Below are 27653 nucleotides of genomic sequence, written 5' to 3' on the forward strand. Positions count from 1 at the left end.
GCGTGTGTAACATCTTCATTTTGTTATGCCTCTCCTGATTTTCGTGATTCCGGAGAACAGGTAGAAAGTATTACGTCTCTGGTCGTCATGATCACTGCATTCGAAGCAGAAGGTGGCGGTCGCTGCCTCAAGTACCTGCGTGTCACTAGGTCATGGGCTCAATAGGTCGCCTGAAATCTTGTTCACTTTTGTGGCACGCATCAATGTTACTACTTTCGAAAACGATTGCTGGCAGTAAGATGATTTTGATTTTCTATCCCAACAACCACCGTGATTGACTGCGAAGAAAAAAACCTCAGAGAACTCAGAACATCAGAGAGGAAAAATCGCAAGTCATGATCAAGACATCCTCCTCCTCCACAAATCAGTTGATGACACGAGATTAACATACCATCTACCTTCTAGTGTTGATAGCACGAGATCAACTCACCATTCCCCTTCTAGTAGTCGATAACACGAGATTAAGACTTTTCATCACACTCATCCATCCAATCATAGATGTGATTGACCAACTTGAAGTACTTTGAGTATGCAATTTCCTCAGTCCATTCTTCCTCCTTTGGACCATCTCCACTATCGCTCGTGAAGATGAGTTGTGGACAAGCGACAGGAACATCCTTACTCATCCTGCCATTCTTCCGTCCCTCTTCATACTTTGGATAAGCTTCAGAGTACCAAGCTTCATCAGCCGTGGGCGTTGTGGTGACGAGACGTGGATTGAGAGCAGCTGCCAATTCCCGATTAGTGTTTGGTTTCCAATCTTCGGCATCAACATCATCTACTAACGTTTGTTCGTTGTTGCCGTTTAGAACGAGGAGATCAGCGAGGTGTCTTCGCAAAGCTTTGACTTCTTGTTGTTTGCAGAAGATGGCTTCATGTCTGTCATGGCTGCAGAGGGAGATTCTGCCCGTGACGGATCTGAAGCGTTTCTTTGCACCGTCGCTGAGTTTTGAGAGACGGCTTTCGAGGGAGTGGACTTTTTCGGCTGTGGTGTGGAGCCAGGCTGTGTAGTCTCTTTCTTCTCTCTCCGTTCTGTCGACCTTTTGGTCGATTTCGTGGTTCAAGGCTTCAATCTCCTTGGTGCAAGGGCTCAGGGTTGAAGTGGTTGTGTTGGAGCCTTCGGAAGAGGTTGTGGTGTCTGGAGTGCCGGGCTCTAGAGATGAGTCCGAGTTCATAATCGAGTCGACGGTGACGTGGTACTTGAAGTAAAGCATTTTGTGAGTGTTGGTGAGACAGGTACTCGGTGGTATCGAGGGTTGTCTGATGTCGCGTTGACAGAAGCGGCAGTATTCGCTGTGATCTGGCAAATGTCTGATAAGACAACGGTCGATGAGCTGAGAGAGGTTTCTTTTACAGAAGAGCTCAAGTCGAGGCGCTGCGAGAGTAGATAAGACTTTCCTTTACGGCTAGTCGATATTCAAGAAGAAACAGCTGTTGAACTGTAATACAAGACTTTCTTTTACAGACAAGTCGAGCGTGATGAGTTCGGGTTGAGATGACTTCCTTTACGGACAGTCAAGTTGAGAGGATGTGACTTGAAGACAATAGCTGATGAGCTGGCAGATGCGACTTTCTTTTACAGAGAAGCCGAGTTGAGGATTTGGTAGGGTCGAGTCGACTTCCCTTTACGGATATTCGAGTCGAAGAGATGGTGCGTGGTTGATGTTTTGGCAAGACAGTACCTGATAAGCTGAGAGACGACTTTCTTTTACAGAATTGTCGAGTCAAAGAACCATTAGAGTGGCGCTTTTTCTGCTTGACTAACAGCGAAGTAGTTTATGGTACGTAGTGTGTCTGTTGAATTGAGACATTAAGACTTGCAGTTGTGGTTCTTAAAATTGGAATGGTCAGAATTTCTTTTCTCCAGTGACGCGAAAGGTAGGAAAAGAAGAGGAGCACGAGAGAAGCGCAATATTTATAGCTTGAAGCAGCGAGCATTCGTTTCTGTTTAGTCTCGCGCAAAGGGACGCAGACGAGAACATTTTGTTTCTCTGGACCATGTTTCGAGGCAAAAGCCGTGACTTTGCAAGGGACATTGAGGTAGATAGGGTTTAATTCTTGAACAGATGTTGGGGGGAAAAATTTCTGATTGGCAGACCAGACTTGGAGAAGAGGAAACATAATTGCTTGGAGGATGCTATAGGCGCAGACCGGCTAGTAGGACAAAGTTCGTAGAAGCAAAGTCGACGTGGTAGATCTTGACAGATTCCATGTGCGCTTAGTAGAAGGAACCACGGAGTGCGGGCAAACATCAATTGAGGGTTTTTGTTGTGTTCACGTGGGTGAATTTCGAAACATGTTGCCTAACCCAAGCGATCAGTTTTCGAGATGCAACCAGCAGATCATCCTGTATACATACTGATTTATCATATCCTACTTCCACCTTGTAGCCGCCATCTCCAAACAGTATCTGGCGACCTGCTGTCAGGCGCGACACCACGCGCCACTCCGTATCTAGACATAACTTCTAGACGAAGGCGCTGAGGACAGTTGCAACCATGATGGTGAGGTATTGGACCGGTCGCGTGTGGATGATACCCTTGTAGTTGACGCAGCAATATCTGCGAGGGACTGTTGTAGCCTGTGTTGAGCGCGTCCAGAGTCGGATACACAGGTGGGGTGTCAGTTAACATGTACATGGGTCTCCAACTCCCAGGGAAACGGAGATCTGGTGTTTCGATTGACGGTGGAATCGGACCGGTTGTGCTGATGCGAGTTTGCGTGGGGACGATGCCATGATCTTTGTCAGTGCGCTGTCCGTAAGTACGCTGCCCCTCGAGGAAGCGCGACTTCGACGTGCGAAGACGAAGGTCTAAAGTCGCCATCCTGTCGGCTCCCGTTTTAAATGTTTCGACCGTGACACCAAGCTCTGCAGCACGTTTGTTCAAGGCTGCAACTCCAGTCTCCACGTCTCTGAGCCTGGTGTCCATTCTGCTGACTCGGTTGCGTAGGCGTTCAAACAGAGAGAGTCGAGCTTCGTAATCACTGTACGAGGATAACGTGTGCATGCGGTTTTCCATGGCTTCTAGGTCAACGCCGACAAGGGCTATGATCTCGCTCATCTGTTCGAAATCATCCAGTACTTCTTGGCCGCGATCGCACAGCTCTTCATGATCGCCACTCAGACTGTCATCGTCGTCTCTGAGATCCTCCGGAGATCGCCCCACACTACTAGCGAGAAGAGTGGTAGAGCTGGCTACTGAAGAAGAGTCATTATCGAGCACCATTGGCATATCATTACTGGCACCTGAGGACTGTGAACTGCCAGTCTCGAGGAAGTTAGTCATATCAGTATCCACTGCTGGCGGTGCCAGGATGGCTGTTGTATCTTCCTCAAGTATTGGCGTGAGTGATCCGCAGGATGAAGACCGAGGACACCTGACAAAGAACGACTTCCCAAATTCGCTTCCAACATTGTCCTTACTTGAAGCCACGTGAACAGGTCTTCTGTGGTCGCGCGGCGCCTGTATTGGCGAGCTGATGACATTCGACTTTTGCGCTCCACGGTCAGCACTAGTAGGTATGAACGACGAGCGACGGAAAGGAGAGACCATATTGATTGAGTGCTGGCTTGGAGATGACAAGCCAAGGTGAGAGCAGTAAAACCTGTGTATCTGGAGGTTGTGCATCGCAAAAACACAAACGCAGAAGAGAGCGGACACTCTTTGCTTAAGCCCTGTCGCTCAAAAGTGGTAGCCTGCCACGAGTTCGAGTCGATTGAGTCAATTACCGCAGCTTTTCGCTGGGACCTTCCTCCCAGCCAAGCTCGAGACGCCCTGCCTCAGCGTTCACTGGTACGGTCAGCCCTGCCTCCAGTGTGACTTTCGGTAGCATGTGATCCATAGCGGAGGGTTATCACTATGTGTTTCAAAAAGGTCGGAGATTGGGTAATCGAATCATACGAGAGTTTGCATCAATTCCTCAATGTACTTGTCCACCCTCTCTGCAATCAGATCGTTATGCTCTGACTTATGGTCAGAATCCTCCTCATTAGGTAACCACAATATGACTTACTTATACAGAAACCGTGAGGAATGCCATGCGTGTCTATCTCCATGGTGGGCTTGTCTTGGTCTCCTGCCTCACTCGATGCGGCTCTAGCAGCGATAAGCTCGTCTCGGGCCTCGTCGGCAACCCAGTGGTCATCGGTGCCGAAGTAAAAGCACAGCTTCGTCGTGTCGCTGCTCGAGTTTTGTGCTTCTGAGATGCCCCAGAGCTCGTCATCCCAGATATCAGTCGTGATGGTGAGCATCTCGTGACCAGCAAGGTATCTATTGCAATACAATGAACACTCAAACTCAGTATGGACGATTGACTTCTGACTTACAGTGCCTGTCTGACGCCATTTGGACTCTTGATGAATGCAGTTGTAGGTTCTGCAGCTGGAGCTGGGAAGCCAGTGACGAGCCCGACAAGGGTTTGAAGCGCGGCGAAAGGGATCCAAGAGAACAGTAAGCGTACAACCACTCCAGCGATGAGATAGAAGTAAGGCATAGCAAATAGTAACTGGGAGACACAAGTCAATGGATGCGACGGGCATGAGAGGGTTGTATGAGCGGATACTGAGACAGATAACCTCTTTTTAAATTTGTATGAAAACAGCAGGGAAGAAGACGTACGCTAAACTTCCTTCCACTAGGGCTCTTAGCAATGTGGGTGACAGTAGGAAACAAACAGATGCCACCGATGATCTTAGCATTGTTACTGATCTGCTGCGTATTTGGGCTTTGCTTCCGTCGTCGCAAGACTTCAAGCAGAATGTATGATCCCACAGAGTGACCAATTAACACTACCTTTGGAGATGACGATGGATCTGCATGGCTTTCAATGGCTCTTTCAAGCATTTGGCCTATGTGCTTGATCTGCTGCTCTAGATCGTACGGTCCAATTTCATTGTCATTGTTTCTGTAGCGATGGCCATTATCTTGAACTTCAAACCCACGGAGACTCGTGCCTGCGACTTTGATGCGATAATCTGAATAGCGGTTGCGAAGGCTGTCAAAGCACAATGTCAGGAACGTGCGGTAGTACTCGATTAAGCCTGGGTTGCCAGTGATGAAGAAGACCAGTAATGATTCGGCAGACTTTGTCGTCGAGGGAACATGTGTGAGTTCGATAGAGTCTTGGACAGTCATCCTGAGACGTCGTTGATAGTCTTCAAAGGTGTTTATGAACCATGTCAAGGTTGATGCAGCGAGCGCGTTGATGCACGTAGTCGACGGTGGGGAAGCCCTCTGTACTTGCCAATTGTCCGAAGCTAGTGATGGATCTAGTAATCAATGCTGGGAAGCTGCAGTCTGGCTCTTTCTATAAATGCAGAACAAGGTCAGGATAGTGAATCGCGTAGAGCTGTTCATACTGCAGTCAACACCAGGTCGGGTACCTTCTGCTATTCTGAAGAGGGCATGTGTGAGAAAGGGCGACTCTACCTGTCACTGAGAGATCGCGATCGCATCCGCTGTGTCGACTATTTCTACCCGTGTTCCACTAGTCCATTGTGAATGTCACTGCTGAATGGAGAAATTGTGAAGTGGCTCCTGCCTGTTCGGACCCGGCGCAAGCGCGTTCCGCGGCAAGTAGAGTGCTTTAGGCTGGGCTTGATCAAAGGGCGGAAACAGATGCCACAACGCCCGACGAAGAATCCCCTCACCCTCTCGAAGGTCAACCACGCCAAAGCGACACGCGCTGCACGACGCAGAAATCATCAATCATCGACACAGCTTTCACGCCATCTCCAAAAATCACAAAATCGACAAGTTCATCAAAGTCGCGCCTCAATTTTAATACTGAAGTCCTTTTGACTAATTATTTGCGTTGCGTTGACGGCATTTGCGAACTTTTCCTCTTTTCTCTCTCGCTGTCCCTCCACTTTCGCGACACGCAAATTTTTCCGTCAAGGACAGCTTTTCATTAATCCAGCGCCAAGCCTTTTTGCCTGCATAATTTCACATCCACCACAACTTTGCATGAGAGTATGCAGAGCACTCGTGCCTCCGGTGCACGCTTCAGGCAGAGGAAACTCTCGACCAAGCATCCGCTTCAGGTTGTCAAGGAGAATGAGATAGAGACCTTTGCCATCGATGAAGACCCTCAACGCCACATACCTCATGTTGAGACTGGTGTAGAAAAGGCAGAGGAGACGGAACACCATCTCCAGGCGGTCATCTCTGCCTCTGCCGCTGCGTCGCTAGGTGCGAAAGTCAACCAAGTCTTTATTCCTACTCCAGAGACGAAATCCAGTGGTATTCCTTATGATCAATTGTATCCGCGACAGTTTGCCGAACCTGCTACCTACATTCGCTTCAGTTCGACGGTCGAGGACTGTATTGGGCATCAGTACAACATTGACGAAGAGGACGATGTCTTTCTGCTGAACTTCAACACTTCGAAGAAAGATCAAGACAAACTCTCTGAAGACATCTTCGAGGAGTCGATGAGTTTTTTTGAACTCAAGTCAGAAAAGAATCATCCCTTCGCCAACATTTCCAACGCTCCCATCTTGACACTTGAGGAAGCCGAAGGCTACTTTGACGATCCAGAGGACGAGACAAATCTTTCTGTAGAAGCTCGCAAATGGGCGAAAGAGGTCTACGAGCATTGGCGTTCGAGGAGAGTACAGAACGGCAACCGCTCGTTGCTGTCGAATCTCAAGTTCGAGACCGGTGCCGATACTGACGACAACGACGCATATGTCTGTTTCAGACGTCGCGAAGTACGTCAGGCTCGCAAGACCAGAGGTAGAGATGCACAAGTGACCGAAAAGCTCAAGAAGTTGAGAAGAGAACTTGAAGATGCCAGGCAGCTTCTAATAACTGTCAATCAGCGCGAGCGGTTGGTCAAGGACAGGATAGAGACAGAACGCAAGGTGTTCGAACAGCGCAGTGAGTTGAAGAGGGTCAAGGTGCAACAAGGGATCAAAGGAGAAAAGGGAGAAGATGAGGAACTTCTTGTTAACCAGAGGGTAAGTCAGCTTCTTACCGTTGTGGTATTTCGTGAGCTGATGTTGAATAGCCCACGCCCAAGCCCAGACCAGCAAAGGCCGATGGACAACGACCCACGACTTTGCGTCTTCCCGGCAGGCCAGAAGCAGCCCGTGCACCAGAAAACGATCTTGTGCAACTGTCAGACATTCAGGAAGAAGCGGCGGCGGCGGTGCAGCGGTCAGTCGAAGAAAAGATTGGCCAGCATCGCAAGTGGAACAAGGACTGGGTGGACAACACCTGGGGTCCAATTACTCCACCGGCCGAGCCTTCTTCAGCGTCTGGATATCTTCCACGCATCGAAGAGATTCAACTTCCAACGCCCCCAGCATCCTTGCGATCAGAGACATCACAAGATCATGTCAAGGATGTCGAGATGAAAGACGCAGACCTGCCTACACCGGTCAGCGCTGCACAAGAACAACCACTTCGGACCATGTTCCGCTTCAACTCTCCGCCACCAGAAGCAGGATATGAGAGACCAGCGTACAGGCGAAGATATGGTCGTAACGGACGCTTGTATATTGAACAACGCAAGCCGCGCATGTTCGTGCAGAGCAAAGGAGTGATAGGCGACTCTGACGACGAGAGTGATGGTGAGACGGTCGTGTATCCCATGGATTGCTACGACACATTGGGCATCAGCTACCGAGCGAGCATTCTGGCGCCGCGAAGGCTAGCGGAGCCAGCAGCCGAGCATGCGGTGCATCTGAGGCGGACAGCATCGAGCGGCGATGTGGCAATGGCAGGCGGGCAATCCACAGCAGGCCATGGAACCAGTCATGGCCAGAGCGAGGGCGGCAGCTGATGAAGCATTTTTCTGGCGAAAACTTTTTGTGATACCACTTTTTTTCTTCTCCCTTGACGACTCTTGTATAGTAGATGAGAAACGTCAAGAATCGCTGGGTCTCAAAGACCATTTTTCCTCTCAATCGGAAGTTGAATGCAAAGTCCGGTGCAGTGATTTCTTCGCTGGTGCTGATGGTGCGGTGAGGTCGAGTCTGAGGGATAGAGGCGCGCTGGAGGGCGAAGGTAAAGGTGGTTGACATGCAAGGCGTACGATGATGGAATGTGTGACTGTAGCGCAGAGTGTCGAGAATGCTGCTGTGGGATGTTCGGTCGTGGTAGTTGAGCGCTTCAGGCGGTAAGCGGGGCGGCGGTGACACAAGAAGAGGGGACGACTGTGGACGGCAGGTCCAAAGCGAGGTCGACTGAGACAAGAGAGGATGGGTGACTAGCAGAGGAGCATAGTGTCTTCTGCTGACAGTATGAGACCGAGGATGTTTGGCGGAGAAGTCATGGCCGAGACGGTGCAGGATAGTGACCAAAGCCGCAATCTAGTTTGGACGGGTAGTACCAGGCAGGCCAGAAGAACCCGGAGACGGTGGAAGCGAGTAACAGGGGAGAGGCAGAGCAGCAGAAGGCATCGAAGCGACGACGGGGTAACGATTGGGCAAAAAGTGACTTGGGAGAGTCGTTGCAGAGGTTGGTAGGTTTGTATGTGAACATGTCCGGCCAAGGCCAGTCTGAAGCGCTGACACTTTCCGCAGTTCGGCTGGCGCTTCCGCCCGTCAAAGTCCCTTCCCTCTGAAGCCAAGTCCGTGCCTTAACACCGACCGTCTTCTTTCCGTCCCATACCACAGCAAACATGCCCATCTCAATAGGCCTAGAAGGCTCGGCCAACAAGCTCGGCGTCGGTGTCATCCTGCATCCCTCCTCTCAGGCCGACAGTCCGCAAGGATCCCCAGCTCCCGCAAAACACGACAGCCCTCCGGTTCAGATCCTCTCCAACCTGCGCCATACCTATGTCTCGCCTCCCGGCTCTGGCTTCTTGCCAAAGGACACGGCTGCTCACCATCGTCGCTGGGTCGTTCGTTTGGTCAAGCAGGCTATGAAGCAGGCTCGCGTCGAGGTTGACGACATTGATTGTATCTGCTTCACCAAGGGTCCTGGCATGGGCGCCCCTCTTGGTGCCGTTGCCGTTGCTGCTCGTATGCTCTCCCTGCTCTGGGACAAGCCCCTTGTCGGTGTAAACCATTGTGTCGGCCATATCGAGATGGGTCGTGCCATCACCGGTGCCCAGAACCCCGTCGTCCTTTATGTCTCCGGTGGAAACACTCAAATCATCGCATACAGTGCCCAACGATACCGCATCTTTGGTGAGGCCTTGGATATCGCTGTCGGCAACTGTCTGGACAGGTTTGCACGCGTCTTGGCTATCAGCAACGATCCCGCTCCCGGTTACAACATTGAACAAATGGCAAAGAAGGGCGACGTCCTGGTCGAGCTTCCATATGCCGTCAAAGGCATGGACGTCAGTTTCTCGGGCATTCTCGCCCGTATTGAAGAATTGGCAAAGAAGCTGGAGGCTGGTCAGAATGGCAAGACCGAGCCTTGGAAGGATGAAGAGACCGGGAAGGACATCACGCGTGAAGACTTGTGCTTCAGCTTGCAAGAGACTGTCTTTGCTATGCTGGTCGAAATCACAGAGCGTGCCATGGCTCATGTGGGCGCAAGCCAGGTTCTCATCGTCGGTGGTGTCGGCTGCAACATAAGACTACAAGACATGATGGGCATGATGGCGAGCGAGCGTGGAGGAAGTGTCTTTGCCACCGACGAGCGCTTCTGCATCGACAACGGCATCATGATTGCTCACGCTGGTCTGCTCGCTTATCGCATGGGTCAGACGACCGACATCAAAGACAGCAGCTGCACACAAAGGTTCAGAACCGACGAGCCGTTGATCAATTGGAGGGATTAAATCTCGTTCTCATGATATGCGGAGGGGTTTGCAGCCTCTGCTAACCACCAGTTCTTCCTTCTGGCCATCCTCAAATCCTTGATCTTGTCTAAACTCCCGGTTCGAGCTTGTACAGACTCGTTACTCGTCGTCAGAGTCCTCGCTCTTGACCATCTTCTTGACGGGAGAGGGCTTCTTTCTCTTTGCGAGAACAGATCTGCCCTCGTCATCGTCTTCGTCATCATCTTCGTCGGCTGCCTTCTTGTTACGCTTCTTGGGGGTAGGGGTGCCCTTCTTGGCCTTGACAGTCTTGGGTTCTTTGGGAGTCGATGGGGATCCTGTTGTTCTCGGTCAGACTTGCGATGAGATCGCGTGATATTCGGACTTACCGGGTGCGGTTGTGTTGTTGTCAACATCGGTGAACAACTTCTTCTTGATGACACCTGAACGAACTCCTCAATTAGCATAATCCGTCCGCGCATGAACAAGATGAAGTCGACAACGGACCCCAAGTGTTGGTGGCGGTCTTCAGGGTGTTGAAGCCGGCAGCCTTGGTGAGCTTATCCATGTCGATCTAGACTTGTCAGCGCTCCGCGTACGACGTGGTGCGTAGTTCTTCTACCTCAGGGGGTCCCGACTTGAGGCAGCGCCAGGCGACCTTCAGGACCATCTCTTCCTTTTCGGTGAAGGTGACGATCTTCTTCTCGGCCTTGGCTGGCGACTCGCTCTTTGTGGTGGAATCGTTGTCGGACATGATGATTATGGTTGATGGAGAGTGTTGGACGATCTTGGATGGAGTTATCGTTGGGTGACGGAAGGGAAAAAGAGGAAAGGCCGGACGCTGAGCTCGAGTCGCGATTTATAGATCGGGTTCCTGAGTGAACAGTACAACACCTCTTCCTCCTCGTCACTTCTGCAACCCGGAAATCTCTCCTCAACCGCGCGCGCCGTATCCCCTTCCTCCGTTCGTCGCCTCTACTGGTAATGTTTAACATTGCTTCAAAAGGTCTTCTTTAATTTCGTCACTGTTCCTTGACCAGCTGGCCACTCGTTGCCATTTGCTTCTCTCGAATCGTCTCCAACTTATTGCTCCGCATGGTGGCCCTCGCGCTTGCTGCTCGACAGAATAGTTCAATTTATCCTACTCAACCATTATCCGTTTCCTATCTCGAGGCATCTGCTACACACGATTGTCGTTGTTACACGGCGCCAACTCGGCGACTTCCTTTTGAGAGTGCTGCCGGAACTGATTGTTAGCGGAAAACTTGTCCCTAACAGCGACTCTGCGAGCTGGTGGCGTTGCAGTGAATTGGCAGTCAGCGGGTATACACAGTCTACTCCCACGTCATCTGTATATACCTCTCTCAACGTCACTCACACCTACGCCTCTCTTCTAATCACCTATCTTGAGTGCTTCTTCAACCGAGACTTCCTTCCTTCCTAAGCATAACCTTCTGCCACTCCTTCCACAACTCACAATGGCCTTGAGATCTTCTCTCGAGAACACTTTCTGATCATGTATGTACACTAATATGTCCTCATCAATGCGCCACCAATGTTGACAGATCTTCTAGATCTCACCATGTGCGATACACGCCTCCAGGCCAAGAAACGGACTGCAGGCCGCAACCAAGTCATCGAGAATATCAAGAGCCACCATATCATCTTCTCAGCGGTGGAGATGACCACCAAGTCCAACACCCCCGAGCTCGACGAGGATTTTATTCCCACTGGAGTGTTTCGTCTATTTGATCTTCCTACCGAGCTCCAGAACATGATCTACACATATGCTGTCACCGATCCTGACGACGTTATCATGCTCGACAACGCCAGAACTCCTCCCCTCGTCCGCGTCAACAGATGTTTACGCAATATTGTTCTGCCAATCTTCCTCGGCGTCAACACTTTCCGCTTATGGACTGAAGAAGCCCCTACTGTCATCAACCGCAGGGCCAAGGAAGCGAAGTTCAAGATCCACTCGTCAGTCTTGGAGTGGCTGAGCCCCCTTGGTTACGATACACCTCTTTTCAAGAATCTGATCGTTCACTTCGGCGTCGACGCTGAGATTGAGCTCTCGATCCAGTGCATGCGCAAGCAGGGTGGATTTACCGTCAACCATGAGCTCATCTGCATCTACTGCACCAAGCTGTCCAAGATGTACCCTGCTCTTCCTCACACATTCTTGAATGATTTCCCCGTCAGCAGCGGTCTGCACCATCTGATTGATCAGGCCGAACAGCGCGACGCTACCATGAAGCTAGAGCACGACACCGCTGTCCGTGACCTGGAGGCAGCAATCTTCGGCGAGCTGGGTGGCCTGAAGAAGGATGCTCTGGCTATCAGTATGGCCAACATCGATGGCATCGAGCGTGTCTACAGTGACGCCCACATCACACTCGCTATGATGACCCATGGTGTCAACATGAAACGTCTCAGAGAGGCTCCTGTGGTCGTCGTGCTTGCGGACGAGAAGAAATACCTCTTGCGTAGAGACCTTGCCACTTGAAGGGTTGCGGGTACCAGACGGAAGCACCGGTAGCATTTGACTCCCAAAGGGAAGTCTGGACAGGGCTTTTATTTCTTGCATTGCGACCAATGGCTGTTCAGCCCAGATATGGTCTTTGAAATTGGGGCCTCTGATGATGCACAGGCAGGCCATTCTCTTGACATGTACTCTTAAGCATCATCTTGTGATATTTATGGCGGAAACTTTGCTTTCTTGCCGTCTTTTCAATCTTGGAAATGATAATTATCTTCCCATCTCCCAAGCTCTCAACCACTGGATCGTGGAGGATTGGCTGCAGCAAGGCAACCTAAAGTGATTTTGAGCATCGAGAAGGTACGGAGGTCCACTGAGATGAGCCAGCTCTCATGATCTCAACAGACAATTCCACAAACTGGTAATTGACTCTGCATCGTTGCGGTGATCCTGTTGTAAGAGCCTGGCGTTGAGAGCGTAGTCATATGTGTGGGCCTTGATTCAAGATCGTCCAGGTCTATTGAGATTTGCGATGCACATCATCGCTCTCGAGCAGACGACTGTGCATTGCATTGAGTCAGACGTGATGTGGTATATGCCAGAGTGTGGCAGTCGGTCGAGCGAGAGTTGAATCCAGGGTTCCCGAACGAGCCAAGAAAGACGGTCAAAGTCACTGTTGCCTTGACGTCAACGCCGCTTGGACAAAACTTCCAATCCCTCAAACATTACTTTGCCCTCAACTACCACAGACGTCGCGCGACAGTATGGCTTCGCTCTCCTTTTCTCTCGGAGTCTCTTCGTCTAAATCATCACAAAGACGCTCTCCACCACCACCAAGAAGATCTAACGGCACGAAACGCGATCACGCCGCGCTTCTCGACGACGCCAGTGACGACGAAGATGGCTCCCACGCAAAACGACAGACCATCACACACTTCAACTTGGCAGCTGGAGGCGCAGTAGACGTCAAAGCACCGAAAAAGGAGGAAAAGAAACCATTGGTCATCTCAGCACTTGCGAATCGAGACTGGAGAGAAGCATCCAAAAGACAACGGGCGCAGAAATACGGCATCACTACTGAACAACTGGATGCGCGGAGAGAGGGTGACCAGAATGCTGAAGGTGCGGACAAAGTGGTCAAAGAGACGGATGCTGTCAAATATGGTTTGAATGTCTTTGCGCCAGCGGCTGCTGTGTCTGCAGATGACGAGCCTCAGCAAGAAGAGCAAGGACAGCAGGAAGACAAGGTAGAGCAGAAGACGGCAGACCAACTTGCTATCGATGCTTTGACAGGCGCTGCGCCCACATCTACTCTCACAATCCCCGCTTCTGCCGTTACAGAAGAAGATGCCTTCAACGACACCTTCCACTCTGCTCCACCAGCGCCATCACTGTCCGACTATGCAGCCGTCCCTGTTGAGGAATACGGCGCCGCGATGCTCCGAGGAATGGGTTGGAAAGGCCCCTCCACCACTCCTTCAGCACCCACAAAAAACGGCAAGAAAGCCCTCCCACCCGCAAAGCGACCAGCCCTCCTCGGTATCGGCGCCGATCCCAATGCAGCAGCACAAGCCGAAGAACTAGGCGCTTGGGGCAAGACCTCCAGCAGAGGCAGAAAAGAACCTACAATGTTCATCCCCGTCTCCATGAAGAACAAAAAGACGGGCGAGACTTTGACAGAAGACGAATTGAAAGAAAAACTACGACGAGACAAGGAAGAAGCTGAGAATCAGCGATTTATCGTCAATGACTTGGAAATCAGGGAGAAGAAGCGAGATAGAAGGGAGGATGAAAACAAGGATCGACGACGAAAAGACGAGTACTCAGATGACGAAGAGAGAAGAAGGAGAAGACGCGACAGAGAAAGGGGTTCCGATCGTAAAGATCGCGATTATGACCGTCACGACAAATCAAAAGATCACGACCGCAAGGACAGAGATCGCGAATACAGAAGGGACAGATCAAAGGATCGTGATAGCAGGAAAGAGCGGGATCGCGATTATGAAAAGTCTTCGAGTCGAAGGGATCGCTCGAGAGACCGCGATTATGATCGCAGAGACCGGGATAGAGACTTTGAAAAGTCGTCTGGTCGAAGAGATCACTATGATGATGAAAAGTCTTCGAGCCGAAGGGATAGAGACAGAGATTCTCACCGCTCCTCGCGTCGTTGATATCTTCGCAGTAAATATTGAGAATGAACACCTTGATGGCCAGAGGACTCAGTATCTAAAGCAATACTTCATACTTCCTTCCTTATCCAAATCATGGCCAGGACCGCCGAATCACATGTCATTGCATCAAGTGAAAATGGATCCATCCTATCACTCACGCAAATCGCCTTGCAATAGTCGCTTGAGTCGGAGACTATGACCGTCGAAGCACATTCTCCGTAGGACACCGACGTCTACAGAAACTGGCCCCGAGAAGGTGATCAAGCCAGCACTGCTTAAGGACGCCTTCGCATCATCTTGATCATTACACTGCCGATAGAATAAGGGTAGCAGGTCGCCGTTGAGGTACCTCCAACACTTGTGTCTCCGACGCACACAAACACTCAAGTTTGCTAAATCTTCGTGATACACATCACGGTGATTTGAGAAAACGAGAGCTGTGAGGAGATGCGCAGAAGAAGAGACTTTGGTCATGGACCTGATCTGGGCCCGTAAAGGCACTGATAGTGTCTTCTGACACTCAACCCATTGACACGAAAGGCATAATTGCAAGTTGCGGATGCGTATATGAGAGAGAACTTTGAGATTCAAGACACTGCACTATAGTTTTGTGTCCATGGAGAACAGACTTTGGCGCGTGGTGAAGCGGAATCAGAATATCGCGTATTCATAAGTTATCAATAAACAGTCGCGAGGAACTATCGGATCTCAACATTAGGTCCTTTACCAGTGTTACTGGTCTCATCTCCTTCATCACGAGAGTCCTCGCCAAAGCTCTTGACTCTGTCTGTAGTGCGCGTAATGTCTTCTAGACTACGACCTCTGGTTTCATCCAAGAAGAACCATGCTCCGCCAGCAATAACAAGGTCAGCAATACCCCAGAATAGAAATGTGCCCCAGCCCATATTCTTGATCATGTAAGGTGTGCTGACAGAGTAGACAAAGTTCCAGAGCCATTGGGAGGATACGGCTATACCAATGCCTGGCTCTCTGATGCGAGTGGGGAATGTTTCTGAAATATATGGCCAAGGTAGTGGGCCCCAGGAAAAGTTGTAAGCAATGACAAAGAGGTAGATCAGCGCTACTGTGGCGATACCAGAGCTCGTGACTGTGGCATCTCCAGATGGTGGCTTGGACCTCACGACGGCAGCAGTAGAAATCTGACAGGCGGCCATAAAGAGTGCTCCGAGAGTGAGGACGATCTTGCGGTTGACTCGCTCGGCGACGAAGAGGACGAAAGTCAGACAGGCGGCTACTTTGATAGCGCCGAAGATGGCTGTGAGTAAGAGATCATTGTTGCCTTTGCTCCCGACCAAAAGCTTGAAGTACTGTGGACCGTAGGTTGCAAAGGCAGTCGCTCCGGTGGATTGCTGGGCGATGAAAACTACAGCAGCAGTAACGGTACGCTTCAGATTGTCGGGCTGGGTGTAGAGTTCCTTCAGCTGGAAGCCTTCTTTCTCGCGCAATTCCGTTTCAATGCCGAGGCGAATTTCGTCCATCTCTAGTTCGGCATCCGGTCCGCTGTCGGCTCTGATCCACTGCAGAGACTCCCATGCTTCCTTGTGACGGCCCTTGAGAGTCAACCAGCGGACTGATTCTTTCAGGGTGAATATTCCAAGACCAAGTAGAGCGGCAGGCAGGATTTGTATACCAATAGGAATCTGCCATTGTTTGGCTTCGCTAGTCGAGATGTTCTCGCCGACACCGTAGTCGATCCAGTAGCTGGTGAAGATACCTGCGAATACCATGTCAGGGACGGCGGTTCGGTTACAAGAACAAACGTTTGCTCACCAAGCGTGTAGAAGAGCTGGTAGAAGCTACCAATCTGTCCACGTAATTGCTTGGGAGCCATCTCACTCGAGAACATAGGAACTACAACACTGCTTCCTCCTAGACCTATACCAGCGATGAATCGAGCAGCCAAGAAAGCGCTGAAGGAGTGCGTGTTGATCGTCTGGATAATAGCTCCGATGATGAAGATAGTCGAGCATAAGACTAACGCCCATTTACGACCGAATCGATGAGTGACCGGCCAGATGGCAAAGCATGCGAGGAAAGCACCCAGTTGCTGGAGACCGACAGCCAGTGAGCTATTTCGCGTCGCTTCTTTCTTTGTATAGTCAAAGTCATTTTCGAATGATGCAAGGGTGAGGACTCCACCTGCGTGACGGCGACTTCAGCAAAAAACAGAGAGGAGCTTCATGAGCAGTTCATACCGATGATTCCCGAATCGTAACCAAACAGAAAGCCGCCCATACATACAACACAGCCAAGCCAGTAGGCTCGAAAAGTACCCAACCGCGTCATGTTGGATTCGCGATGAATAGCTAGCTCTGTGATGTTTGAAGTTGAGCGAGATAACAGAGCGTCTCCAGGGCCCATGAATTCGGCATCCTCGTCCATTTTACACGGATTGCAAAACAACTCGGCAGTATCGTAAGCCACGTGGAAACGGGCATGAAACCAGGCAGGAACAACATGCAGAACTTTGGGAGTGAGGGGCGATGGCCTGCTTGCCGTGCTACACGCCGTTCTTTCCTTCTCGCAAAACGACGCTCAAAGGTTTCTACTCCAGTAATAAGACGTTGCTGTAGCTTGTCGAGGCTTGCACTTGCTTGATTGGATGCAGATGATGCGTCTTGGCATGTGATGTTGTCGATCTGCATATCGCGAGCTTTTAGGGCGTTGGTGTGCTTGAGGGGTCACACGTGTCTCTTAGGTAAATAGCGACGAGGGACAGCATCGTACGGCGTAGCTAGCATATCGTTCTGACACGAATCAATCTGGCACTCTCGTCAACCACTTCTGATCAGGTTTCACAGACTATAATAATTTGGGCGAAGAGCCGTCGCTTCTGTACGAGTATTGCTCGAAGTGTCTACGCAAAGTCGACCCCGCAATCTTGACTGACGGATCAGGAATGGTGTGTTTTGCCCGGAAGCAAGACTTTCACATCGTCGTCGGGCCAATGATTCTACATACCAGCGCATTCGATCGTTGAGATGCCTAATTCAACCTCATCACTCAGTAAAGCTCTACGGTAAACTCGTGTATATCGACTGACATTCTGAGATGTGTCTCCTTGCCATGGATATCCCGAGCGTAAACCAATGCACGTACAGAGGCATCAGATGCTTGGCTTCTACTTCGACACGACATACACACAAGGAAAATGAAAGGTCAGAGGTTCTGATTACTGGCTGATTCCATCGCATTTCTTAAAGTCCCTCGAATCCACTCCGTTCGGCCGATTCATCAACAGAACCGTCGACGCCTGTGTTGATGGCAGTCTCTGTGTCAGGCAGCCTTTGGCTTCATGATCATGGCTCTTTTCTACGGACGTTCCTTCGCAAAGTTGAAAGCATACAGGTAAGCGTGGCGAGCTTCCTACTCTCTATGAGGAAGGCGCACACCCATCGAAGTCGAGACCTCCAGAGTTTCCCAAAGGCATTCCAGCACTCTGATTATAATAGAAAGTAACCTTTTCTAAATTCACCGTCGTACACTGCAGCTTTTCATTTTCGGGATGAGCGACGACAGCGTAGAATGGCACTCAATCAAATTAAGCGCGCGCAAGCACAAAGCGACACAATTAATCAATCAGAGGCACTCCGTGCCACAGAAATGGTTGGACCCTGTGAAACCTCTATCAATTTAGTGCGGCCAAGATAGCTAGGCCTGCAAGAATGAGGCAACAAACTATGGAGGCACGAATTCAGATGAAGTGGACGCTGCTACTAATACTTCGCATCTTGCACACCAAATCACAAGTCATGGCGAAATTTGGAAGACTTGGTCCAGGGCGCATGGCATTCAAAGTCACGCTCGTTTTTTGTACTTTCTCAATTCTTACCTTGCTGAGCATTCTTCAGTTCGCTCCTTCACGATTAATCTTATCTGGTATGCTTTTGAGGCCTTTGACGTTCGTAGTGGATCAAATGTGGGTGTGCTGACCTACAGCAGAATATCCCGTGCGTCTCTCACCACTCCAGATAGCTCGGACAGATGCCATCGTGGCCGCATTTCAACATGCGTGGGACGGATATTCTAAACACTGCTTCGGGCATGATACTCTGCACCCCGTGACCAATACCTGCGAGGACGACTTCGGTGGCTGGGGTGCTACAGCTATCGACTCCCTACCAACCGCAATCATATTTGAAAAAGAAAATGTCGTCATCCAGATTTTGGAATTCATCGCTGCTCTGGATCTTAATAAGGTGAAAGGAGGTCGTCGGATCCAAGTGTTTGAAGTCACTATTCGACATTTTGCTGCCATGATCTCTGCTTGGGACTTACTGAATGGTCCATTCTCTTACATGGCCACAGGTCCGAGTCTTCGCAGTGCATTATACGCTCAAATGGTCCGACTAGGGGATATTTTGAGCTGTGCATTCGATCCACGAAGTGGCGTACCCCGTGATTGGGTAGACCCTGCGCTATGTGAGACGGACCAAGGTGTTCAAAACACTTTAGCAGGCGTCGGCACCATGATTCTTGAGTTTGCAAGATTGTCTGACATTACTGGAAACCAGACTTACGCCAAACTGGCTCGGAGAGCAGAAGAATATTTGCTACGACCACAGCCAGCGTCTGGTGAACCGTACCCTGGGCTCCTGGGTTCTTTCATCAGCGTGGAGTCTGGACAAATTTTGGGTTCACAAGGTAGCTGGGGTGCTCTTGCAGATTGTATGATCAACGAGTAAACGTCTTAATAACGCTGGCTAACAATGCATAGCATTCTACGAGTATCTACTCAAGGCATACCTCTACAACAGTGACCTCTACTGTTTCTATGTGGAGCGATGGTTAGTCGCAGCAGACTCGACGATTCGCTTCATTGGATCACATCCTTATGGGCATCCGGAATGGACCTTTTTACCATCGTGGGATGGATTAAACCTGCAGAATTCGATGGAGTCATTATCCTGGTTCGCTGGTGGTAGCTTCATCCTTGGAGGAATGGTCACCGACAATCAGACACTCGTTGACTATGGTCTTTCGATCGCGGATGCGACAGGTGCTATATACGAGTCAACAAAGACCGGTCTGGGAGGTGAGTTCGTGACCTGGACCACTGCTTGTGAAACGAGCGATGAGAATCCTTGCGACCCTAAGAAATCCATTCATATCTCTGATGGGAGGTTCCGACTACGGTCTGAGGTCCTGGAGACTTGGTATCACGCCTACCGGGCTACGAAGGATCCGAAGTATAGAGATTGGTCTTGGGCTGCATTCGAGGCTATCAATCTCTACTGCAGAACAGAGACCGGCTTCAGCTCACTCGAGAACGTACACGCTGAAGATGGTGGCGGCAAGAGCAACGTACAGGAGAGCTTTGTCTTTGCAGAGGTGATGAAGTACATCTATCTCATACACCTGGAGGTGAGTTTGTAAACATTAGCTGCCATTATTGAGATGCCGACTGGACCCCAGACGGCTCAGTTCCACGTGCAAGACAGCCGCGCTGGAACTAAGAATACGTGGGTTTTCAACACAGAAGCGCATCCATTACGTATTGCGGGTCCACCACAATAGACATAGGATAGAATGACAGTCACGAAACCAAGCCATTGAAGCTGTGTATACCCTGACAGCTGATGGCCAAAATTCCCGCGAATTGTGTGCAATTGTATTCGTCCAACGTTCTCCTCGTCAAATCACGACGTGATTGCTTGTCAGGACCATTCGCATCTGTCGTTTCGTGCCACGGAGCATGGTATCGGAGCCGCGACTGCGATTACCAGTTCACGAGGCTGCCACACTCAACATGGACATAAAGATGTGATATATATTGATATGAACTTGCATGTCAGTCACGTACGGCCATAGTCAGCTGAAAACTGGGCATCCCGTCCGCTCTGCCATACATAAGCAGTTGAACGGCAGATTAGTACTACGGTGGGTGACCACGTGGGAATCCCTGCTGCTGTACGTTTTGTCCTTTTGTAGGCCGCTCGCAGTGTTTAATCTTAGGCCTGATAAATGACTGACCAGTAAACTTGTTTTGCAGTGGCTGACGACACTTTCCCGCATCAACAGCTGCGAAGTGTATGCTTAACCAAAACAAATGTAAAGTTCAATCATTTTGAAGAATTTGCAATAAAAGCATAGTCAATATCGTTATTCAGTCTGCATAGCACTAATTTCCTAGGTCAAAAGAGTGTGTGAGTCTAGCACCAGGTGTTTCCACATCGTGTCATTCATCAGTGGCATAGACAGGGCGACCACTGCTCACGAATGGAATCACCATCAATCACCCTTGTTACCGCTGGACCCCTTGTTGCCGCCAGAGCCCTTGTTGTCGCCGGAGCCCTTGTTGCTGCCAGAACCCTTGTTACCACCGGAGCCCTTGCTGTCGCCAGATCCCTTGTTGTTGCCCGAGTGTCCCTTGTTATCCCCCGAATGTCCCTTGTTGTCGCCGGAGGCCTTGTCAGAGCCTTCGTGACTGCCAGAGGAGTTTTTGCCTCCCTTTCCATTTTCTCTGCCCTTGTTCTTAACTCCCCAGCCACCACCTGAAGAGCCCTTATCAGAGTTCCAGTCATCACCAAAGGAACCCTTTTGGTCTCCAGAATAGCTGGAGCCGCCCTTCCCAGAGTCGGAGCCTTGATCGTTGCTCCAAACCTGATCCTTCGAGTTGTCAGAAGAACCCTTGTCGCCAGATTGTCCATGATTTCCAGAATCTTCTTTTTCAGAACTACTATCATGTCCAGAGCCTTTGCCAGAGTTGCCCTTGGATCCACCGTTCTTGTCGTTGGAATGCTTGTCAGATCCCCAACCTTGGTCATCCTTTGAGTCGCCAGATCCCCAGGCTTGGTCATTCTTCGAGTCACCACCTGAATTGCCTTGCGAGCCTCGTGCAGCCAGGCTTCTTCCAGACTTGCCACCTTTGCCGTTGTTGTTCCAGCCGTTACCGTAACCTCCTTGTCCAGATCCCCAGTTGTTGTTTCCGCCATGGCCAGATCCAGATCCGCCATTGCCGCCCCACCAGCCGCCGAAGCCACCGTTGTTCTTCTTGTTGGTCAAGGTTTCGGCCCAGTACTGAGCATCCTGGTCGGACAACTTACCTCCAAAGCCACTTGCGAACTTGGAGAGATCCTTGGCAAGATCACCTTTATAGTTTCCGTCGGAGGAGTAGCCACCGAAGTTCTGGAAGAAAGAATTGAAGTTATCCGCCAGGTCACCGTCTTTAAGTTGTGAGCATTCAGTCATATACATGTAGAACATACGTCTGCTTACTGTATCCGTTAGAGGTACTTCTCTTCTCAGCAGGCATACCAGCCGCAGAGTTGAGAGTCCAAGCCAAGACAACGAAGAGGAGGGAAGACTTCGTGAAGAACATTTTGATAGTCTCAAATTGCTTGATCGTGACGTAAGAAGCAGGGAATGGATAGATCAGAAGACTTGAACTCTTAATGCTTTGTCTTTGAGTTTATGAAGATGAGGTAGAGTTGAGAAAGTCATCAGCTATTTATGTTTCTCTGGTCGCAAGCAAATAGGTAATCGCCTGTCGTGCGTGCATGTAGGGCCGGCTGTGTTCTCGTTGAGCACATCGTGCGAACTCGTGCTCCTCAACTCATAATGTCGTTTCTCCCCATCTCGGGTGTACCAGATGCCCTGTGAATGCTTCCGATAATGCTGTCACCATGCTCACATCCAAGCACGACTTTCCTGTTGGCCAGAGCTTTGAAGTACGGAAGTTCGCCTAGCGCTTGTGATTGTGGTCTTACGGAGCGCGAAGCATATGTATCGAGCCTTCATCAACACCCGGGCCACGAAAGAACGCAGGTCCAATGGTGTTCTGAGGATCCTACCAATGAGACTTTGTCAGACCAACACAATCGCGAGACCACTAGACGCCGTCTGGCGGATGGCAGTATGCTCGTCCAGATCTCAGACGCGCGTCTCAATGTCCAGAGATCTGCCGTGCTGTCGTTCAGTATTGCGGTAAGTGATGTGATGGCCCGAGGTGTAAGCCAGACTCGAGCATACGAGCTCTCATGCTGAAACGCAGCCATGAAGGTCAGTGTGATACACATTAGTAAACCAAAACAGAAAGGCGTGAGGATCTTATACATGAGCGATGCTAGAGCTGACTGTCATCTACGCCTCGCGCTTTCAAACGATCCGGTAGGCTAAGAAGTCCGAAGCCATCCATGTCCGTACCGGCAGCAAAGTCATGCAAAAGTTCTCGTTGCATTCAAAACTGTTGAGAGTCTGAGTGCTCGTATTGACGAGTCTATTCCGATGTCTTCGCATGGCAAATCTTGATTTTCTGCAGTTTTGTAATGTGGTCGTCGAGGAGTTGACCTTCCAATCATAGTGCCAAGGCGGGCTGCAGTCCTCACGAAGACTTTTGTGCGACGGCGGGGTATAATCATCTATTCCGAGTCCTTGAGGAGGTCAGGTTAGAGTACTGCGTATAGTGGGTATGGTGGGATCATGAATGTCGTTCAAAACGATAACCAGGCTACAAGTAGACGGTCATGATTTCACTTGCATCACCCAGATCAAGTCATTGCCTTCGAATTGTGACCGACTGTGTTTTCAGGTGGACGAAGGACTTCTTCGGCGGTAGTCAAGGATCGGTACACGGTCGTTTCCTGCTAGCAGAGTATAAGGTTACTTGAAGCAGTGTCAGATCGTGTTTGCAAAACTTCCGATCTCGAGTGTCCAAAAACGTGGCCGAGTAACATGGCACAGAACGGACAATTCGTTTTACCCTACAAGCATCGGTGAGCGGGAGGGTTCGTTAAGGAAAGACGTCCGGCCAGATATCCAAGAAAAAGTCTTTCTTCGCTGCATCCGCAATTACAGCATACTCGTCGCAAGGCGGAGTTGAGGCAGGGGAGCCGAATGTTGACCGGGAACACTCTCAGGCAACATATCGTCTCGCGGCATATCAGCCCAAGGAAGGTGCTAGTGAGCGAACAACGAGGGAATGTGCGAGAAGTCGCAACTTCCAACCGTAGAAAGCGCGATTTTGGTTGACGGGTAAATTCGCGGTCCAGCCAGCGGACGCGTTTCACACCATGACTCTTTCGTTGCTTGTGCTGGCTTTGTTCTTCGTCAACCCTCAGCAAGCAATCTTCCGCATTGAGGTCTCTCGACGCGTTCTTATTCTGGCGGACGATCTATGCCGTCTTGCGCTACTGCCGTCTTTGCTAACCATTCTACGCGGCTTCATCATGGCTTTGGTGTCTCGGCTATCACGGCAGCAACTATTGCAGTACAATGAGCTTCGATGGACAAAACATCAAACAACTCACCATCAAGACCACATCGTTTGACAGAAGGACTCGAAGCAGCATGGGTCTCGTGAGAGCTTACCACAACAAGACGTCCGCTGATGGACTACGTCGGCGGACTCATTTTAGCTTCAACGGATCTCATCCCCGCTCGCAGATCCTACAATGCTATCTGATGAGGGGTCTGTTTACTTGTTGCCGCGTCCGAAATCGATCATCTGCTCTGTCTCCCATTGACTGTTCTTGCATATCTTCTTCGTTCGTCCTTTTACAACACAGGATTGCGAGTCCTTCCTTACATGCCCATCACCTCTTAAACACCTCGCAAGCATGGCCGAATTTCAGGCTGCAAATGCAACCAGTGGCGCTCAGAAGCGTCCCAATTTCCTTGTCATCGTTGCAGATGACCTTGGATTCAGTGACCTTTCTTGCTTCGGGGGAGAAATAAGGACTCCAAATATCGACAAGATAGCAAGCAACGGGATCCGTTTCACAGATTTCCACGCGGCAGCAGCATGCTCGCCCTCACGTGCCATGTAAGTCTGCCTCATGTCATTTCCTTGGTTCAGATCCCAAACGCGTGACTTGATCTTCAGACGTGCAAACTCTTCAAAAAAAATTGTCGCGGTCAAAGGAATTGAAACCAGCGCTGACCACATACGTAGGATTATGACTGGAACTGACCACCATATAGCCGGCCTAGGTAATCTCATCGAGTGGACCAACATATCTGGCCAGAATGCGCCAGCAGAAGGCAATGCAAAGCGGTTCGATACAGCTCCTCAGCGCGGCATGCCGGGATATGAGGGATATCTTAATGAAAGAGTTGCCACACTGCCAGAGATATTGCAAGACGCTGGTTATTCCACCCTGATGTCCGGCAAGTGGCACCTTGGTCTGACACCTGAACGCAGTCCAAAAGCTAGAGGTTTTGAAAGAAGTTTTGCACATTTGCCGGCATGTTCTAACCATTACGCCTACGAGCCCCAACTTCAGACTCCTGACAAGATCCCCGAGTTCATGACCATGTCATTCATTGCTCTCCACTCAGAGGATGGTGAGTATGTCAAGAAGCTTCCGGATGGATGGTACAGCAGCGATGGATACGGTGACAAGATGCTTTCTTACCTACAAGAGCGCAATGAGAAGAAGGACGAAAGACCTTTTTTTGGCTACCTGCCCTTCACTGCGCCTCACTGGCCTCTCCAAGCTCCGGATAAGTACATCGCTCACTACAAAGGTGTCTACGATGACGGACCAGAAGTTTTGAGGCAGACACGTCTACAAAGGATGCAAGATATCGGTCTTATTGCTCGCGGTGTTGAGCCGCACGAAGTGATCGCAGACGAAGTCAAAGCTTGGGAGGCCCTGACGTCCGACGAAAAAGCCAAGTCTGCTAAGGCCATGGAAGTTTTCGCCGCCATGGTTGAATGTATCGACGCCAATGTTGGCAAAGTTGTTGACTATCTCGAGAAGATTGGAGAACTCAACAACACGATGGTTTGTTTCATGTCTGACAATGGTGCTGAAGGAGCTGCTTATGAGGCATATCCCATTGTCCAGGGTGAAATGATGCAGCACCTGAAGAGATATTACAACAACTCCATTGAAAATATTGGTCGAGGAGACAGTTTTGTCTGGTATGGGCCACGATGGGCACAAGCAGCAACAGCTCCAAGCCGATTGTACAAGGCCTTCACCACTGAGGGAGGCGTTCGTGTCCCTTTCGTTGCTCGCTTCCCTGCAAATATTGAGACTCGTTCTGACGGCTTCATTGACGGTCCTGTAGAGGTCGCTAGCTCTGGTTCTCACGTCAGCGTCGAGAAAGGCAGTATCACCCACGACTTTGCCACTGTCATGGATATCTGTCCCACAATCCTCGAGATGGCAGGTGTCTTACATCCGGCACCTACGTACAAGGGCCGTGAGATTGTCGCGATGCGTGGTCAGAGCATGCTATCTTTTATTGAAGGTCGTGCTCATTCAACCCATCCTGAAGATCATATCACAGGCTGGGAGACATGTGGTCGTGCGGCCGTGCGCTGTGGCGATTGGAAGATCGTGTTCATTCCGAAACCAAAAGGTCCTGAGAGGTGGCAATTATACCACCTCTCGAAAGATCCTGGCGAAATTCATGATCTTGCTGAACAAGAGCCTGAACGTCTGGCTCGTATGATCAAGATGTGGGATCAGTATGTTATCGAAACAGGCGTCATTCCTCTTGCACCCGAATTAGGAGCTTTTCTTGAAGCCACCGAGGCGCAGATGCCTGAAAATGCATGGATGGAATATGAGTACTGGAAAGATGGAGCTAGAGATGAGCCTGAGAAGTTCTTCAGGCAACCTCCAAGATTTCAGAGGACTGTTCAGCCAATCTGATCACTTTCTGCTAGGGGATATATTCTACGTAGATTATCCAACAATGTCATGTCACTGTCTTTTGACATTTGACAAGATGATCCTGGACATAAGGTTACAGCAGGACTAGTACAAGGAATGTTGCGCTTCCGAAGTTGAGCAGACATGAAGCTCTCACACTTTTGGACCAACTCAGAGTCTTGAAATGTGTCAGAGGTGAGAGTAGGGCGGGAAGAGATGACGAGTAAAGTAAGATGGTCTTGTGGTTCTTAGATTCTAGGGTGGCAGGAAAATAAATCAACATTGGACGAGCATCTATGTTCTTTACTTTAGACTACTCATACTATCTTTTTGCAGCAATACAGAAGATAGTAGTAGAAGACGCGCCATATCACATGACTTGATAGCTAGATGGGGACACGAGAGATTGATGTTCGGCCCAATTCTCCAATCTTCCATCCTCGGTCGTTTAGTCTGCTGATGACCATCCTTTTGCTTCCAAGGACTTGAGTTCGACTCTATCCCTGTCTAATATCTTCTTCTCCAGATACGTTAATTTCTTTACTCAGATTTTGCCATTGTTGGGCTTGTTCATGTTGATATTTAGTCCTTCGACTTGCTTGAGACTTGAAGGACATTGACCTTCGTACAAATGAGGGAAATGATGATATTTCCAAAGCCCAGATACAGAAAGCGGCGTGCGATATGACGCGGTCAGGGATTTGGGAGGGAAGGACACTCAACTACCAAATCAGGCATGGATGGACCCTCGTCGAAGCAAAAGGAAAAGGAGCGACCAACAAAGCAGAAGAAGAAGGAGCGATAAATGATTCGGGGATGGCAGAGATCGGGCAAGAGCGACCGACCGGATTGAGGGGGAAGTAACTGTGTAGCATCTGTCTACCAAGTGGAATAGCAACCGAGCGATCGATTCAGGCAGTAAAGATGAAAAACGTTGTGAGGGAGGTACGATATTTTGCAACGGCCCAGAGGCGATAACCATGCCGTATGAGATTGATTCAGGCATGGTAGGCAGAAAGGTTGCTAAGCACTAAACAGGTATCCACAGTGTGAGGTGAGCGCGGGTCTGAGACGAGGGTAGTGCTATGGCAATGGGACGAGTAGCGGTGCGGTACAGATACAACAGGCTCTCCTGGAGCAATGACCTACTCCATGCGACTCGAGCTCACGCGCCAGTCGAAGAAGCCTCATCTGAGCAGCTTGAGAGTACCTATGCCGAGCGCGCATTTCCGAGATCTGAAATTATCTTAAAGTCATCAGGAAGGGATGCAGAGTTTGCCTGTTGGGAAGTAGAAGTCCCTGGACGTCAACATCTGTGGTGGTTGATGGGGTACAATTTGGCGATTTTTTGTCCTTTTACTGCCTCCGCAACAGCAAACAGAACGTCCAGATGCAAGAAGGTGCTTCCGGAGCGTCCTCCGAGTACAAACACCGGCAGTCTACGGCTCCACACGGCGTGCCAAACCTCTGGGTCATCGACAGGCGCCATCGAAGTGCGAGTGCTAGCACTAACACACAAGTGTCGGTGGTGGGTGGTTTGGCGCCCAAATCGAGGCAAGGCTACTGCTTGGTGTGATCCTTTGCTGTGAGACCTGCATTTTGTCTGGTTGGCTGACGAGTGCAGGGCTAGGTAAGGTGCCGTCTGGATGGTCGCTC

At 50.2% G+C, this 27653-nt stretch overlaps 12 protein-coding genes across 12 annotated transcripts; 6 read left to right on the forward strand and 6 right to left on the reverse strand.

The window, feature by feature from the left end:
* Window positions 1–249: 249 nt before the first annotated feature.
* AUEXF2481DRAFT_665965 (uncharacterized protein) lies at window positions 250–1495 on the reverse strand. Its single transcript, XM_013489295.1, has one exon. The coding sequence runs from the start codon at window positions 1212–1214 to the stop codon at window positions 462–464; it is 753 nt and encodes a 250-aa protein (XP_013344749.1). The 5' UTR covers window positions 1215–1495; the 3' UTR covers window positions 250–461.
* Window positions 1496–2467: 972 nt separating this feature from the next.
* Window positions 2468–3554, reverse strand: AUEXF2481DRAFT_4402 (uncharacterized protein; the record flags this gene model as incomplete). Its single annotated transcript, XM_013488984.1, has 2 exons — window positions 2468–2480; window positions 2539–3554. The coding sequence occupies 2 exons, from the start codon at window positions 3552–3554 to the stop codon at window positions 2468–2470; spliced, it is 1029 nt and encodes a 342-aa protein (XP_013344438.1).
* A 342-nt stretch (window positions 3555–3896) lies between these two features.
* On the reverse strand, window positions 3897–5135 carry AUEXF2481DRAFT_4403 (uncharacterized protein; the record flags this gene model as incomplete). Its single annotated transcript, XM_013488985.1, has 4 exons — window positions 3897–3964; window positions 4015–4271; window positions 4328–4506; window positions 4620–5135. 4 exons carry the CDS (start codon window positions 5133–5135, stop codon window positions 3897–3899), a joined length of 1020 nt encoding a protein of 339 aa, XP_013344439.1.
* Window positions 5136–5974: 839 nt separating this feature from the next.
* Window positions 5975–7788, forward strand: AUEXF2481DRAFT_28860 (uncharacterized protein; the record flags this gene model as incomplete). Its single annotated transcript, XM_013489056.1, has 2 exons — window positions 5975–6961; window positions 7012–7788. The coding sequence occupies 2 exons, from the start codon at window positions 5975–5977 to the stop codon at window positions 7786–7788; spliced, it is 1764 nt and encodes a 587-aa protein (XP_013344510.1).
* An 840-nt stretch (window positions 7789–8628) lies between these two features.
* AUEXF2481DRAFT_46804 (uncharacterized protein) lies at window positions 8629–9741 on the forward strand (the record flags this gene model as incomplete). The annotated part of the gene is made up of 1 exon (XM_013489179.1): window positions 8629–9741. The coding sequence occupies one exon, from the start codon at window positions 8629–8631 to the stop codon at window positions 9739–9741; it is 1113 nt and encodes a 370-aa protein (XP_013344633.1).
* A 120-nt stretch (window positions 9742–9861) lies between these two features.
* AUEXF2481DRAFT_4406 (uncharacterized protein) lies at window positions 9862–10474 on the reverse strand (the record flags this gene model as incomplete). The annotated part of the gene is made up of 4 exons (XM_013488986.1): window positions 9862–10058; window positions 10110–10163; window positions 10228–10294; window positions 10343–10474. The coding sequence occupies 4 exons, from the start codon at window positions 10472–10474 to the stop codon at window positions 9862–9864; spliced, it is 450 nt and encodes a 149-aa protein (XP_013344440.1).
* Window positions 10475–10874: 400 nt separating this feature from the next.
* AUEXF2481DRAFT_665263 (uncharacterized protein) lies at window positions 10875–12594 on the forward strand. Its single transcript, XM_013489296.1, has one exon. The coding sequence runs from the start codon at window positions 11276–11278 to the stop codon at window positions 12224–12226; it is 951 nt and encodes a 316-aa protein (XP_013344750.1). The 5' UTR covers window positions 10875–11275; the 3' UTR covers window positions 12227–12594.
* On the forward strand, window positions 12595–14445 carry AUEXF2481DRAFT_665195 (uncharacterized protein). The gene has a single exon (XM_013489297.1). It carries the CDS (start codon window positions 12964–12966, stop codon window positions 14368–14370), a length of 1407 nt encoding a protein of 468 aa, XP_013344751.1. The 5' UTR covers window positions 12595–12963; the 3' UTR covers window positions 14371–14445.
* Window positions 14446–14796: 351 nt separating this feature from the next.
* On the reverse strand, window positions 14797–17175 carry AUEXF2481DRAFT_39244 (uncharacterized protein). Its single transcript, XM_013489137.1, has 3 exons — window positions 16587–17175; window positions 16162–16530; window positions 14797–16105 (listed from the first exon to the last, which is right to left on the reverse strand). Exons 1-3 carry the CDS (start codon window positions 16771–16773, stop codon window positions 15069–15071), a joined length of 1593 nt encoding a protein of 530 aa, XP_013344591.1. The 5' UTR covers window positions 16774–17175; the 3' UTR covers window positions 14797–15068.
* A 968-nt stretch (window positions 17176–18143) lies between these two features.
* Window positions 18144–19908, forward strand: AUEXF2481DRAFT_4410 (glycoside hydrolase family 47 protein; the record flags this gene model as incomplete). The annotated part of the gene is made up of 4 exons (XM_013488987.1): window positions 18144–18270; window positions 18334–19059; window positions 19109–19755; window positions 19807–19908. The coding sequence occupies 4 exons, from the start codon at window positions 18144–18146 to the stop codon at window positions 19906–19908; spliced, it is 1602 nt and encodes a 533-aa protein (XP_013344441.1).
* Window positions 19909–20482: 574 nt separating this feature from the next.
* Window positions 20483–21712, reverse strand: AUEXF2481DRAFT_79281 (uncharacterized protein; the record flags this gene model as incomplete). Its single annotated transcript, XM_013489220.1, has 2 exons — window positions 20483–21557; window positions 21610–21712. 2 exons carry the CDS (start codon window positions 21710–21712, stop codon window positions 20623–20625), a joined length of 1038 nt encoding a protein of 345 aa, XP_013344674.1. The 3' UTR covers window positions 20483–20622.
* A 2236-nt stretch (window positions 21713–23948) lies between these two features.
* On the forward strand, window positions 23949–25997 carry AUEXF2481DRAFT_64715 (uncharacterized protein; the record flags this gene model as incomplete). The annotated part of the gene is made up of 2 exons (XM_013489189.1): window positions 23949–24154; window positions 24284–25997. 2 exons carry the CDS (start codon window positions 23949–23951, stop codon window positions 25995–25997), a joined length of 1920 nt encoding a protein of 639 aa, XP_013344643.1.
* Window positions 25998–27653: the final 1656 nt, after the last annotated feature.

This window comes from Aureobasidium subglaciale, assembly GCF_000721755.1.
Source record: "Aureobasidium subglaciale EXF-2481 unplaced genomic scaffold scaffold_8, whole genome shotgun sequence".
NCBI classification, from domain to species: domain Eukaryota; kingdom Fungi; phylum Ascomycota; class Dothideomycetes; order Dothideales; family Saccotheciaceae; genus Aureobasidium; species Aureobasidium subglaciale.